Source organism: Bidens hawaiensis, unplaced genomic scaffold (assembly GCF_021521415.1).
Source record: "Bidens hawaiensis isolate Kalapana, Puna unplaced genomic scaffold, B.hawaiensis_p1.1 tig00021037_1, whole genome shotgun sequence".
Taxonomy (NCBI): Eukaryota; Viridiplantae; Streptophyta; class Magnoliopsida; order Asterales; family Asteraceae; genus Bidens; species Bidens hawaiensis.
In genome coordinates, this window is record NW_027493255.1 from 271,135 (window position 1) to 287,429 (window position 16,295).

Genomic DNA, 16,295 nt, shown 5'->3' on the forward strand with positions numbered 1-16,295 from the left:
TTGCGGGTCCTAACCACCTCTGCTGGGACCTACCTCTTCAAATTCAGAGTGAATATCACATAAATTATCATATTTGTATTATATAACTCATCATAAAGTTGGTATTTTAACTTATCTTAACTGATATGTGAGTTACTTTTACCAAGATGAGTCAAAAGATACCCCTTGTTATTCAAAGATGAGTCAAAAGATACCCCTTGTTATTCAAAGTCTATGAAATAACCGCCTTAGGGCTTAGACTTAACTTATTTAGGTCACATACCATAATGGTATTTCCCTTACATACTTTATTATTATTATTATTAGCTTTTATATTGCGGTTAAACTGTGACCTTTTTATTAATATTATTATAATTAGTAGTAGTTTTTTATATAACTGTTAAACTTTGATTTCCTTTTTTTGCTTCATACACATGTTCTTAGAGCCGAGGGTCTCTCTGGAAGCCACCTCTTTATTCCTTTGGATAGAGGTACGGTGTGCCTACATCCCACCCTCCCCAGACCCTACCTATAGCTCTGCTGTCGGTGGGATTTTACTGGGTATGATTGATTGATTGATTGATTTGCGTAATCTTTGATCTTCAAATACCATTGCTTCATTTTGTTTAAGATACCTGTAATTATTTTACATATATGAACCCTGAAAATATCATGCATAAAATGTCAATCTTAGAAAGTTAAAGGACCTAACAGTACCATCAAACAAAAATAATTTGAAAATTTAAAATGAAAAAAAAGTGAAAATTTGCCTGTAATCAACCACTACCCAATCCATAATAGTTCGCTATGACCTGGCTAAGGAATCAGTCCCATGTTGACACATGACAGATGATGAAGCGTTAACGCTGATGCGTGTTAGGTGAGTCAGCATGATGGCGACCGCTACCAAAGCCGTAAAACGGTCCTCCAGCATAAATATCTTCTGAGTGGCTAGATATTGATGCGTGTCTAGTGACGCATCTGTTAAAGTTCGGTGACAATTTCCACCAATACGCTTAGCGGTCCACTAAGGGTCCGGGTAAGAACCTACAAATAGGGGGGTTTATAAGTTAGTTTCTCATTCTGAAATGATGGATGATCTTACTAAGATTGTGGTCATGATATATAGATACTATTAGACCGACAACCCCACACCCCTAGGGGCTTGAGTTGGACAGTTGGTGCAACAGGGAACATCACGTTGCGTATACACAATTAAATCCAGTAGGTCTTCACTACGTCCAGTCACGCCTAGAGTCCTTGACGGAGCTTGAGCGCTTACTCGCCGGAGCTCCGGTCGATTATCTTCGCGCCTACGTTTCGGATTTAGGTGATCACCGTGCGCTTGAGCAGTTACGCCGGATTTTGCGCTTACTCACGGCGGTTAAGGTCGTCTCGGTGTTGCCGCCGGGATCGTGTAGAGATCCGACGCCGGTGTGTTTGTTGCCGTTTGGTAGGTTGAAGGTTTTGGAGCTCCGTGGATGTGATTTGTCCACGTCCGCTGCGAGAGGGTTACTGGAGCTTAGGCATACGCTGGAGAAGATTATCTGTCATGATTCCACTGTATGATTGGTTTAGATTCTCAATTTATGTTTATTATTAAACTAGGTTTGGTTATAGTTGAGAACTGTGAAATTGAACTTTCAAATGTTGTTTTTGTTCTTGTTGAGGTGAATTAGGATGTCAATTTTCTGATTGTTATAGGATTAGGTCTACTTCTAGTTGAGAATTGTGATAATGAACTTCAAAAAATGTTGTTTTGTTCTCGTTGAGGTGAAATAGGATGTGAATTTTCTGATTGTTATAGGATTAGGCTTACATCTAGTTGAAAATTGTGAAATAGTACTTTAGCTTGTTGTTTCTGTTTTTGTTGAGGTGAATTAGGATCTGAAATTTCTTATTATTATAGGATTACGTTTACTTCTAAATGAGTATTTTGAAATAGTACTTTTGACACGTTGTTTCTGTTGTTGCGTTGAAATGGGATGAGAAATTTCTGATTATTGTAGGATTAGGTCTACTTCTTGTTGACAATTGTGAAATAGTACTTTAGCTTGTTGTTGCTGTTTTTGTTGAGGTGAATTAGGATGTGAAATTTCTTATTATTATAGGATTACGTTTACTTCTAAATGAGTATTTTGAAATAGTACTTTTGACACGTTGTTTCTGTTGTTGAGTTGAAATGGGATGAGAAATTTCTGATTATTGTAGGATTAGGTCTACTTCTTGTTGACAATTGTGAAATAGTACTTTGACTTGTTCTGTTCTTGTTGAGGGGAAACATGATGTGGAATATCTGATTATTATAGGATTAGGTTTAATTCTAGTTGACAATTGTGAAATAGTACTCTGACATGTTGTTTCTGTTCTTGTTGAGGTGAAATAGGATGCACTTCGACATGTGTTTGCTAATAGAATTGCTGAGATAGAAGACTCTCCTCAGTGGAAGCGATTATCATTTGTTTCTTGTGCTTATAATGGCTTGGTTTTGATGGATGATTCCTTGAGACTCTTGCCTGTTGTTGAAACCCTTGATTTCAGTAGGAACAAGTTTGCTAAAGTGGATAATCTATGGAAATGTAGCAAGTTGAAGCATCTGGACCTTGGTTTTAATCAGTTGAGAACAATTTCATCGTTTAGTAAGGTAAGGCTAGTTAGCCATTTTTTAAGTTCTGCAATTATTGAGTTGTTGTATAATTACATCAGACAGTTGTATATTGTTATAAACCAAATGCTAAATACGGGCTGAAGCAAAGGGTTGGGATACCTGGCTATCTAACAATCTATATGCATAACATTTCTTGTCTACAACACTCGCTTTGGAAATTTGTCAACAATTTTGGATTAGAAGTTTGATTGAACTTTGAAATGTGGCAGAGATGCTACATGTATTCACAGTTGACATCCATCATATTCACAAACTTGAAATTGTTGGTCTTGGTCTTGTCATCTTGATGGTTTTGGCCTTATGGGAATGTGCAAAATAGTGGTGATTGAAATTCCGTTTTATGTAGGCTCTTGTCTTTTCGTAAATTGCACACTTTGTCCTCAAAGACGAAAATTGCATGTGCTTCAGTTGTTTTATTACAAAAGCCTAATTCAAATTACTAAAGCTTTTCAAGCATATTTTTGGACCTTTTGGTACTTCAAATCAGATGGTTAATTTGCACTGGTTTGGTTTGGGAGCATATCCGCATATGATAGGTGGCCCCTAACCATTGAAACCATAGTAACAAGGAGAATAACACTACTCAAAAGTTCAAAAGGTGTTTGGTTATTGTGTTCATAAATCAACTTAATAGTTAAGCACATATTGTCCTATTTAAGCTCGGGCTTGGGCACCCTATATATTGATATGTTACTAGAGGACTAATTTAATTAGTAACTGATAACAGAATACAAAATCAGCTTGCGTTTGTGAGGCGGAAGTCTCTCTTAAATGACCTACTTTTGAGAGTTAGTTCTGTCCAAGTATGCTTAAGTTAGTCCCTGGATCAATAATTAAATCAAGCAGAAACCATATGGTCCATATCTCATAATCCCTACTTAATAGTGTAACAACATCATGGAACCAGTATTGTTGCCTTAATGTTAAGACGAAATGCTATTGCTGCTTACTTTATTTATAGAGATACAGCTGTTGACTATTTTACTAATTAACTCTTGGAGTTAGTGTCACTTTATTCTGGTTAATTACTAAAATAGACAATGATTGTATTTTAATAATCAAATGAGGCAATTATCAGAGTTATACAAAGCCACTGTGTTTTTTTGACTTATTGATGGGAGTATTGAGTTCATAAAGTTGGTCAAGTTGATTGTTTTACTTATTTCCTAATACTTGAATACTTGATCTCTCTTAATCACATCTTGGGTGCACCGATGAGTAAAAATTATCTTTTGTATGCATTATTCTTGTTTGCAGGTCTCATGTCAAATTGTGAAACTAGTGTTGAGGAATAATGCTCTTACTACCATTCGTGGGATAGAGAATCTAAAATCACTTGAAGGGCTTGATCTTTCCTACAATATTATTTCCAACTTTTCAGAGTTGGAACTCCTATCTGGTCTTCCATCACTTCAGAATTTGTGGTTAGAAGGAAATCCAATATGTTCTGCCAACTGGTACAGAGCACAATTGTATAGCTTCTTCTCTGATCCCGATAAAGTAAGAACTGGGAAAAAATACGTATAGTATTGGTAATATCTTTCACAGTTTCACCATTTTGTGATCGATATGTTATTTTGTGTTTTCTTTTCTTTAATTTGCAGCTGATATTGGATGACAAGAAGATCTCAACTAGAGAGGTTTGGAAGAGACAGATTATTGTTGCTAGTAGGCATAGGCAACCAGCTAGTTTTGGATTCTATTCACCAGTCAAAGATGATGCTGAAGCAGAGGGGGGTGTTAACCCAAGAACGGTTAGTAATTAGTAATGCGGTTTTTGGATTTACGTGTGCTGTTTGAAATTGTAATAATCAGATAAATAAATTGTTTGTGTTTGACAAATCCTGATTATTAGCAAGTAATAGGTAAAAAAGACATTTTTTTTGGAAAAGGTGAGGTGGAATTTTACTAAATGTCTTATCAAATTATGTTAAAATAAGGGGTAAATAGGTAAATTTAGTATGTTGTTTGTGAATTAGTTGTAATCGGTATGAAATTCATTCCCCAGAATGATTCTTAAACAAACAGATAGTCAGTAGAATCAGTTTATTCAAACATTCAAAACTGACTATTTTATCTTCAACTCACAAATCATTTCAAAAGGCAAATCCATGTACACCCTTAAGTTTCTTCATAATTTGGAAGTTGCTTGACTGTGATTACTCTCTGACCTACTTTCAGAGGAAGCTGTCTCGTGTTGCCAGTATTGAAAGTGAAACAGCAAGCACTGATGCAGATTCTGATAATGATTCTATAACTTGTGATGATGAGGATCGGGGCAAACGGGAGATTTCTGATTCAAACAAAGAAGCTGAAATAGTTGATTTCATGAAAAAAATCGAGTTCATGAAAAAAGAGCATTCCGCTTTATGGCTGGAGGAGTTTCAAAGATGGATGACTCATGTTTCTGATGATCATGTGAAGAGTGAAATGCAAGCCCTAGTTCCTAACAAGGGAAAAGATTCCAGAAAACAGAGAAGGTTAAAACATTTTGGTAAAAAATCAAGATATATTTCATCTTCTGCTGAAGCTTTTGATAATGATCATGATTTGGAGCCTGAAGAATCTTATTACCTGTATGATGATTTATCTGTCAATACTGTATCACATGAAATTGAAGATGGGTCTATTTCAAATCATAATAAAAGGGTTAATCTTACTAGAATAACTCAGCCACCAAAAGATGAAGGGGCAAGTTCTAACAATGGTATCAAAGTTGAAGGACCTGAAATGTCAATCTTGGAAACTGTTGATATTATTGAAGCACGTTCTCCCTCAGTACATGCAGGATCACCACCTCGTTATCAAGAAGATATTCTTCAACGCCACCAAAATTTAGAGGAAGAATTTCTGCAGCTATCTGCTGAGTCATTCTCGATAGCTTCTTCAGATAGTTACACCAGTGATAGTGGAGATGATTGTGGGGAAAACGGATCACATGTTCATAACGAATCAACAACTGCTGATCATTCAAGAAGTATGGATAGCTTAATGTTTTTATCTTCTGAAGATTTACAGAAGGCTATAGAAAATGACTCGTGTTCTATAAAGCATGGGGATTCTGAACAATTAAGCAGCAATGTTTATGAAGGAAGTCGGTATGATGGTGAAATAGTTGGTCTCATGAAGCAAGAAGCAAATTGGTTAGAGAAGAAAATGGGCAAACAGAAAACAAAACCGAGGGTTATATCGTTAAAGGAGAAGATGATACAAACAGAAGCAAATGGTTCACATAAGTTGAACTGCAGTGCACATGATGTACACATGCCAAGTTGTCAAGAGGCTAGCATGAGGGAGTACCAGATGTTGGTTGACGGTAGAGGTGACAAATTCAACCTATTTTGCTATGAATGATTTTACTTTGGTTATGTTTCTATATCTAACGGGTCAAACGGCTAAATTCAGAAAAATTTGAAAGGAAACGTTCAAATGGGTTGAAATCGCCAGGAGTATTTTAATGCATAAGTTAATTATATTATTGTTGAAATGATATAATTTTTGTAATCGTATTTCGACGGGAAGTTTGTTTATGCTCGTTCATTTAATAAACGGACGAACGTGAACGCAATTTTCTGTTCATTTAATTAAACGAACAAACATGAACAAATGTCTCATTTGTTTATTTACTTATTTATGGTCGTTCATTTATCTCCGTTTATGTTCGTTCGTTTATATTTGTTCATTCGTTTATGTTTATTTGCATATCCACTTAATTTTATTCATTACTAATACTAATTTGAAACCAATTTGATTTTCATATTTTTAAATAAATTTTGGCATGTTATTTACATATCCACTTTTTTATTCATTACTAATACTAATTTGAAACCAATTGGATTTTCATATTTTTAAACCATTTGTTTAGATATATTTGATAAATTTTGACATGTTTGATGTTATGATGATGGTATTTTAGACTATAATTTGGATAGTCAGTTTACTTTTAGCTCGTGGTGGGTTCCATTTATGTTCATCATTTGTGTTCGTAAACCGTTCGTTTAGAATATGAACAATTGACCATAAACGGGCACGTCCATCTTCTAAACAACGAACACACAAGAAAATGCGTGTTTTAATTGTTTTGTGTTAGTCGGTTAAAGTTGAATGAACGAACACGAACAAGCCCCGTTCGGATCATTTATAGGACTACCACCCACAATGTTTCTATTCATACAAAAATTTACTGCTTTTGATCTGTTACATGATCCGTCCAACCCGCCCAATTTTCTACCTCTAATTAACAGGATATACTATTGATGCAGGAGGGATTCTTCCGGAAGATAGCCTGGCGGGCCCCATGACAAAAGAACTTATCCAAAAGAACTTTAATGTGGATCTTGCAGATTTTGGGATTGAAGAAGCATGCTGGCAATATGTGTCTTGCAAGTGTTTGGTTGAGGATCCATCTGGGTGCAGTAAAAGGTACTGTTTTCATTAACACTTGCTATATTTTATGAGTGATCTTGAATGCGAGTCAACAACTTACATTCATCATTGGATAAGTTTTATGTTTTAACGTCTATATAAATTTTACTTTCTGTGATGTTATTTGGTGGGCTGAATGCGTGTCAACATCTTGTATTCTTGTTTGTATCATGAATTAAACAACTGCAGTTTCATTTGTTGATCTGACAGTGGAATGGCGTTATTGCTTAGCTGTGAACAGAAGTTGTATGTTGTGCTTCTCAATGGCCGGCATGACGGGTCAGGTTAGGTTTGTTGCGGTATGACCATTATGCAAATCAGAATTGGTTAAAAATCTTTTTTTTATAAATAACAATACCTACTTATGCAAGTGTTTTTTATTTCTATTAAGATAATTTCGTTGTCATTTTGTAGGATCTAGCCCGAGTCTAGTAGGTTGCTTCGGTACAGAAGATGTCAAAGAGGTTTTAGTAGGCTTAGGACTTCAGGCAGTGAGGTGAGTGAGTTAGCATTTGACTCGCTTCCTATAAGATATCTTATCTTATTTTATTTGCTTGATTTGTTAGATATTAAACATTACCTGAATTGACCCAATTGCCACCTCTAGCTCCAAACATCACTTGACAAATGTTTTTTGGTCATAAGTAACATTTTAATGTTTTGAAATTGATCCAAACTATGTATCTCATTTTTTTGAGAAATGAGTTCGGTATTTGTTTACAGCATATTTAACAGGCTCTTCGTTTATACCTAATAATTAACTGGTTGCACCAGCCGTCACGTGTCACAATTCTTTGTGCACAAGATTCTTTTTCCGGCTTCTCTTATTTAACCCTTCGTATTTATAGTAATGTAACACAATATATAAAATACATGAAATTAAATTAAATATAGTAACTATGTGAGATATCTGACTTCAAATATATTAAATTACGAGTTAGTAACTTGTACGTAATCTCAGTCATATCTCATCTCAAAATATCGTCTTATAGTTCTTGAATCTTTGTTGCTAACTATTTAAAATATTTTCTTTTTTCAATCTGTGTAATACACGGGTTTCTAACCTAGTTTACATATAAAGAAAGACAACAGCTTTTGCTTACTTGATGAAACGTTAACTTATTGTGTCACCTTTTTGTCCTATATGTAGATTTTGATCTTACCATTATTGATGTCATAGGGTGTACACTAAAAGAGGGGCAAGGTATATGTTTATAACTAGGAGCATAGAGAAATCAAGGATGCTTGTATCAATATTGGAAGTCTTTCATGCGAATGCCAAGAAGAAAGGGTTTCCTCTTATAAGGTGATTATGAACTTTAATGAAACTAAAAACTTTTTTTTTTCTTACTGGGTGTTGGATGTGCATTTTGATAGTGTTTAAATGTACTTGTTCTGCTTCAAATTCTAAGTATTAGATAATCATAATCAATTAAAGGTTAGATGATTAGTTTTATGAAGCAGATGGGGAAACTGATTAGTGATTATCCAAAACTGCTTATTTGACCCCTAGTTAATTAGATTATCAGAAACTGAAAGTGTAAATCACATTTTAACAACTGATTATCAGTTTCAAAAATCAAATTAAATTCAAAACACCTGCTAATGATGGCTTTGTATCTGTATGTCAGTTTGGATAAGATCCAGGTTGCATTGTTTGAGAGAGACGTATGTGGTGGATCAAAAACAAACATCCTTCAGTATTCAATGGTGCTATTTTGGAAAAGTAATTCTGAAGGTATTTTTAATTTTATTTTGTGGACTCTTGTTACTCATTATTCTAGATTCATAGAAAGATAAAATGAGTAATACATTCATGTATGTGTCTTTTATCTTTTGCAGATATCATAACATTTATATAAGAACATTAGGTGGCAATATGGGTGGGTTGGATAAAAGGTCAAAAGTTGGGATTTGATCATTGTTACAAAACTTAAATTAGTGTTTCAGACTTTTATGCTCCTTTACTTTTAGTTAGTCTTATATCTTGTATATTATGAAAAAGGCAGTACTTTAAAGGTTGTTTTCCTGTATCAGATAACCAATGGTTTTCAAGGTCATTGTTTGTTCTTGGAGGGCATATGATTGTGAGCATTGAGGATGTCTCTCAGTTCGGCTTTGATTCACAAGACACATATACCCATATTTCTCCCTTGATACATGCTGCTCCATTGTCAATGCTTTGGAAATGGTAAACCTTCACCTAATCTACATGGTCTATTTTACATTCATGTGCAAATTATAGCCTGGTTTTGATGATCAACATTGATCTTTTATGTTCAATACAAAATGTCTTTTACTTTCAATAAACAACGAGCTGGAAATAAATGGCCATGGTAGCATATACCATAGTATTGACTTGAGGGGCGAGATGGGTGGGTTGGGTAACGGGTCATAACGGGTTTGGGTTAAAACAGAAACGGGCTAAACTGGGTTGGGTTGATATGCAAACATTTTTTTCTCCATTTTTCGTAATTTTCTAAGGAATTAATGCACTAATCATGATCAGGACAATAGCATTACTAGTTTACTACAATTAGGGGTTTTTGTTATTTGAATCAGACTCGGGAAACCCGAAAGTCGAACCGCACCGGATTTGGATAACGAATTCGAGTTCGGGGTCGGGTGTTGAGTATTCGAATTGGGACTCTATCAGAATCGAATTCTTGATTTGGTTTTTGAATTGTATTCAACTCTTTGATTCTCAAACCAGTTCGACCCAAATATTCGAATTATATATGAATAATATACTTTTTACATTTTTTAATAAAAAAATTCCCAAGTTTTTCAATTATATATATTATTTTATTTTAAACCTTTTTCTCATTTATCGTTTTAATTGAATATCCGAATCCGAACCGATTTCGAATCGATTTTTGATTTCGATTCTAACTTGAATTCTGTTAAAAAAATTTCATGTTCGAATAACCCAATTTGAATAGTCCGAATTACCTGAAAACCTACCCGATGAACACCCCTTACAATAGTAATTTAATTCTTTGAATATAGTCGATGTAGGAGGTTATATGTAGGGATGAGACCGGGACCGTACCCGTACCGTACCTATACCCGAAAGTACCCGTACCTAAAATCAGTAAATCTTGGTACCCATACCCTTACCTGAATTATATGGTACGGGTATGGGTAAATGTGTATTCGCTTTAGTACCCCTTTGTTCTTTCTTAAAATAAATCTCCACTAAACAATATCGCTAACGGTACGGTACCGACAATCAGTTATCTATAATACCAAAACCGTAATACCACAACCAGAACCGTAATACTGCAACCAAAACTTAATACCAAAACTAAAAATGAAACAAACCAACCATAATATAAAATTCATTCCCTTTTCCTTTTCTTTGTTTATTGCTTCTTCAATTTCTATAGAAAAACAAGAGAGAAAGTTGATACATGTTATTCAATGATATACACAATTACACATACATGAAATAAAAATATACGAATACACAATATATGAATATACACATATAGATTGGGTATGAATTTATTCAACTAATATATATTATATTTTGAAAATCCCGCTTGAAAGTTAAGTCATGAGTGTTCGAAACCTAATAAAAGCCCCTGCATATTCTAAACGGGTACCAGTACCCGTAATACCCGTACTTGTACCCGTACCTATAATCAGTAAATTTGGGTACCCGTACCCAATAGACACGTGCGGGTATAGGTACGGGTACAGGTATTTGGGAAAAAAATCTCATCCCTAGTTATATGTGTTAATAGTCAATGTGGGCTGACTTTTAATCTGTTTTGACCCATTACTCTTTAATCTCACCTTTTAATCCACCAAATTTGAGATCAAACACAATCCAAAATCCAAATTGACCCGTTCATAAGTAAACGGGTCAAAATCACCACCTCTTATCATAATCGATCTATTAGTTGGCCCATTTTCCTACTGCTCACGAAACCAAATTACTATCCTTCTCTTTTCAGGTTATAGACACGAAAGAGAGCTTTTGTGTGACATTAACGCTCAACTCCGTTACATCAGAGCTCTCCCGGTTAAACCTATCCCGAAAACCACCCGAGAACGGATCACTCAACAACCGGGGTATAGCTGTGACTTGGAAACTGAGGTGGTTCAGTGAAAACTGTTTATTCAAATTCGTTGCACTCGTGAAGGCGGTCCATGATGATGCGGAACCCGCGTCTCGTTTGAACATACAATACACGTCTTAACTCTGGTACATGTACTTGTTTGTAGAGTATGGTTTAGGTCCTTTTGCATTCATTTTATTCATTGATTCTGTTTTCGTTTTTCCTCTTATGGTTGGTCTTTGTGAATTGAAATAGTGTTTCTTGAAAAGATAGGTGGTTTTGTTTTGTACAGAATAATAATGTACAGTCTTCTTAAAGTGAGTGGAAGTACTATTTGTTTTTTTTACTACACGTGACAATTATTATATGACCGGTTATTCAATAATGGGTTGATTTTGGTAATTTTTGCTTGTTAAATGGGTTAGTTTGGGTGTGTTTAAATTATACAATGGGTTGAAATTGGCTTTGCTGACTTAGAAAGTGTCCAGATAGGTTGGCAGTTTGGCACTACCCGCTGCCATCTTCACTGGCAGCCATAAAAACAAACCCATTTTAATACTTATTCTTCTAGAACGACTTGTTTCAACCTTGTGTCCATTATGGTCAGAGCTCGATCGTTCTGACCTGAACCAACTTAATACTCATGTTCATTCTGAGGTTCATATATATAATGTATGTTGTAGCAGCCCACCGGTTACTAAATATGTGAAGGTGGATGATTGCCTATGACTCATGAGATGTAATGTTTCGTTGGTGGGTTGGTAAGTTTCAAATCCAATTTTATATATGTTTCGGTTGATAATCATTTTAAGATATATGTTGTATGGAATAAATATCAGTGTAGAATGAATAAATTAAGAGGGTGAGTATTCTAGCATAGGTATTTGTTGAGTTTGGTTAGTAGGTTAAACCTCAGATAAGATAAATGGTTAGTAATCATTTTTAGTTTCTCTTAACAACATAACACCAATGTCCAAGGCAAGCCAATACTAGGGTTTGGTTCATGTTTGATTTCAAGGTTTGGCTTTGAGGCGTTTAATACATGCAACTTTTAGTACGAGTTGGGTTAATTCAAAACTTCTTGGAAGTATGTGATATTGTAACACATTGATAGTGTCACGATTTAAGACAAAATTTGACATTTCAAGTAAAAGTTAAAAGGGGATTTGAAACCACTACCCCAAATAAAAAATATCACCAAGTAACGATGAACGTAACATATTATTAATGTTATGTCACTAGGAGTCTAGGACTGAGTGAAAGGTTAGGCTGGATTTGACATTGGTGGTTTTTAAGCAATCTTATAAACTAAACAATCCAGTCAAATTAGAAGGAAAGAAAAAAGAATGTTCAAAAATCAAAGTGATGGCTAGTTCTGCCAACACCCCTATATTCGAAGGAACAAATTAATTCGCTAATATGATTAAGATCTTAATAAGATGTTAACAACCATATGTATATTAAGAATATATGAACCTATGAGATTAGAGGGGTTCAAAATCGGCTATTTTTTCAAACCGAACCGGTTAGTGTTTTGCATGGTCAAATTCAGTTTGACCCAAATCGGTTCAAGCGTAGAACTTGTCAAACTGACCAAAACCGGTTTAACCAATTTGAGGCAATTTGGTTCGGTTTTAAAACCGATTTAAATGAAACTGGTTTTAGATATGAACTGGTCCGTTTCGGTTTCCGGTTAACCAGTTCTAGACCAGCTTTTTTACACCTCTCTATATGAGATGATGCTAAATTGACTTAATAATATGTATTAACTAAAATTATTATGGAGAAGGATTTAATATTTTGATAAGATAGTGAAGTATAGGCAATCTTTCAAATCCTACTCTCTCTAAAATCTAAATCAATGATATTTCAAATCTACATCAAACAAGTTTCTTATTAAATGCATGTATGATAAAAAATAAGGAGTGGTCACTATCAGCCGCTGTCTACCCACCAACCACCAGCATGGCATGTGCGTAGCCCATAGTTGGCAGAACAGGAATACTATTCAGCCGGCTGTACCTTCTTGGAAACCTACCTTCGGCTATAAATACTCCAACACCTTGGAATGGTATGGACACATTACATTACCTTATCACATCTTATCTTTTCTAGCAATCTCTTAATATACACTTATATTCAAGAGCAATCTAGTCTGATTCTCACGCCGGAGGGTGGTCACAAGGAGGTACCCCCCTTCTCAGTGACGAGCTCACGGTGTCTGTTTTGCAGGTCATCAGAAGAACCATCTTTGCCGGACCTAACCCCTCGTGGGAAACATCTATTTAACCCCCAGATTATCCGTAATCTGCCCGGGGTCAATTAGTGTTTCTTCATTGGCGCCATCCGTGCATAAAAGCTAGAACTAATTCTTAGTTTTTTCAAAACCGCCATCCGAGCGGTTTCCTAAGCTAACCGAAGCTGTTCGTTAACAGCTTGGGCAGCCTTGGAACGGGCCTCGAGACGGGCCTGAACTTCAACCTCAAGGGCCTTGAAGGCCTTCTCCTTCTCCGTAGCAACGGCGGAGAGCCTCCTGTTCTCCTCCCGGACAGCCCGCGCCTGAGCTACTTCTTGGATACGAGCTGCTTTTAACTTGTCGTTTTCACGACAAAGCAGCTCGACGCGCGGCTGCATCCGGGCAAGGAGAATTCGAAGCTCGTTTGTCAGCCTACCATCTTGGTAGCTCGACATAGCTTCTCCCAGTGCACCACTGGGGGCGGCGTGGCGCGCCCACTCGACGCAATCCACAGCCGTCTGAAGGGTGGTTCCCCGGCGGATGTTCCACCGCGGAACAAACACCTCATTCGAATCCGACACTGCAAAAACAAAAAGCAGTTAGGAAAAGATGATAAAATATAAAAAGGCCAAAATAACCCTACGCACCTGTAGGGTCGACAGTAGGCCGGTAGCCGCCAAACCCATCACCCGAACCTAACGGATATCCATCCAAGAGGTCAGGCAGATGGGAAGGAGGCAAAGATTGGCTAGAAGCCCCGAACATACCTGCTGAACCGGCCGGGGACGAGGTAGTCGCCGGCGCCGGAGGCACGGTCGAAGTCACTGCTGTAGAGACCATCGGAGGTGAACTCACTGGAGGTGAACTCACAACCGTGGCCGCCGCTGCGGAAGAACCCGCAGAAAATATCACCGCCGACTCAGTGAAGGATTCCGTGAAGATCGCACTAACAGCCGGCGGGGATGATGTTACAGTTGGAACAGTTGCCTCAACGGGATGAGCAACTGAACCAACACTTGAAACAGGCGCAGCCGCCTGGGTCATCGCCTCGGGTAGGTTGACCAAACCTACCGTCGTGGGTCCAGAGGTACTCCTCCCCGCACCACTTTGGAATGCAGTTGCATCCACGCCTGCGTGAAGACAAGATAGTTAAATATAATGGCGGAAAGATATGAAGTTAGTTAAAGTTTACACTTACGAGTCCTCTTCAGCTTGAAGGTGCGAATAGGCGGGGACGAACCCGATGGAGCCGGCCTCTTCACGCCGGTCACCGTCGTTGTACTAGGCTGCCCGGAGGTGACAGCTGTCTCAACCTCCGGAACAGTGGTCTCATCACCACCAGGGTTCCCCGCCACCTCTTCACTCTCGGTCTCCGACTCTGACCGATTCCCCTGATCGGCAGTGGAGGCAACCTTCGCCTTGCCCTTCCCGCCGGCAGCCTTCTTCTTCCTCGCCAAGAAAGGACCATCTGCAGATTCCTCATCAGAAGATGACAAAATTAGAGGAATTCCCGCAGAGGTTTGAGCATTGAGAGGACGATGGTCAAAAAGTTCTTTACCTGGCCGCCTGGCGCTCAGGATCTCGTGGCCTGGCGGGTAGACCTCCACGAACCGATCCGCCGTTTGCTCAAGGATGGGCAACTCGTTCTCATCTAGAGCACGAGTACCCATCCGAGCGGGACCATCACTCTCCCGCGGCTGCAGGAGAGACTGCAAGTCGTTTCCCTCTTAAAACAAAAAGAAAAAACGGTTAGAACAAAAACCCTAAATTAACGGATAATATGAAGCATACCGTAAGGGACAGAGTTCAAACCGTATTCGAGGACGATGGGAATCTGTGACGCCTCCTTCCACACCCGGCTCATCCTGAGCATCACCATCCCGGACTCCGCAAAGCGGTAAACCGGAGACTGGATCCGGGAAACCTTGGAGAACCATTCCGCCTCCTGGTAGTTGGAGGCGTGAAGGTTCGGGAGAGCTCTCCCGTTCTTGAACGTCATCGCTATGGGGACGACGCGAGCGGAGATATAGAAGAACTTCCGCTTCCAAGATCGAAGACTGCGCTCGGTAGCGCAGATCTTTAAACCCTTGATCCGATTGACCAAGGTATACCACCCCTGGATGCACCTCCAGGAATAGAAGGTCATCAGGCGGTCAACATGGGGCTCCACGCCCAGAATGAGGCACACCCATTCAAAATGGCGAATCTTGGCGATCGCCATTGGGTGTACCTCCGTCAGATGTACACCGTGTCTCTCCAGAACACGGTACACAAACTTCGTCAATGGGAACCTGAGATTCCCATACACGAAGAAGGCGGCATACACCCCTATCTTGCCCTTGGGGGCATCGTACACCGCCTGATGAGGCTTAGGAAACTCAGGCTCGAAAGGCTCGAGCATGAACTTCCTAACAATGTACTGGTACAGATCGACGGTAAGAGCACACCGGCACTCACCAGCAGTACTCTTATCGTCCTTATCAGAAGTAGACGACGGATTCTCGGCATACACGTCAGACTCCTCGGCGGTACCCTCAAGATCATGAACATAAGACATGTTTTGGATGTAAAGAACGATTTCAGGAGAATGCTCGACAGAAAAGTTAGAGTATTCGCCGGAAATCGTTTAGAAGAAGAAGAGAGGTGAAACTGTGAGTTGAGATGCAACCTCTCCTCCCTTTATATACTCATCGCAATGAATGCGATGAATTTAATGCGGAAGAGAGAGGAAAACACTGGTGCAATGAAACTATGACACGTGGAAAAAGCAAGCTGGCAACAGCTGTTGACAGGACGCGTGCCGTAAACTTCGCGGCCACGCGCCCGAAAACTCGCGCCCACGCGCCTGAAAAAGCGTCTGGAATGACCATATACTGTCACGTCGCCATAACTTCCTGCACGTCCTGACACTGCCAGAAGA

General features: G+C 38.3%; 1 protein-coding gene across 1 annotated transcript; it reads left to right on the forward strand.

The window, feature by feature from the left end:
* The first annotated feature begins 821 nt into the window (after positions 1 to 821).
* LOC143562594 (uncharacterized) lies at positions 822 to 11,485 on the forward strand. The gene is made up of 13 exons (XM_077050354.1): positions 822 to 859; positions 1,170 to 1,542; positions 2,366 to 2,623; positions 3,905 to 4,147; positions 4,252 to 4,401; positions 4,829 to 5,969; positions 6,910 to 7,069; positions 7,283 to 7,356; positions 7,487 to 7,568; positions 8,253 to 8,378; positions 8,704 to 8,810; positions 9,110 to 9,263; positions 11,035 to 11,485. The coding sequence occupies exons 1-13, from the start codon at positions 822 to 824 to the stop codon at positions 11,039 to 11,041; spliced, it is 2,913 nt and encodes a 970-aa protein (XP_076906469.1). The 3' UTR covers positions 11,042 to 11,485.
* Positions 11,486 to 16,295: the final 4,810 nt, after the last annotated feature.

Bases quoted from the DNA above. Each gene is read 5' to 3' on its own strand.
- LOC143562594 (XM_077050354.1), top strand. From the start codon at position 822: ATGACAGATGATGAAGCGTTAACGCTGATGCGTGTTAG. The intron at 1,543-2,365 runs GTATGATTGGTT...GAGGTGAAATAG, and splicing joins TTATCTGTCATGATTCCACT to GATGCACTTCGACATGTGTT. The intron at 8,811-9,109 runs GTATTTTTAATT...TTCCTGTATCAG, and splicing joins TTGGAAAAGTAATTCTGAAG to ATAACCAATGGTTTTCAAGG.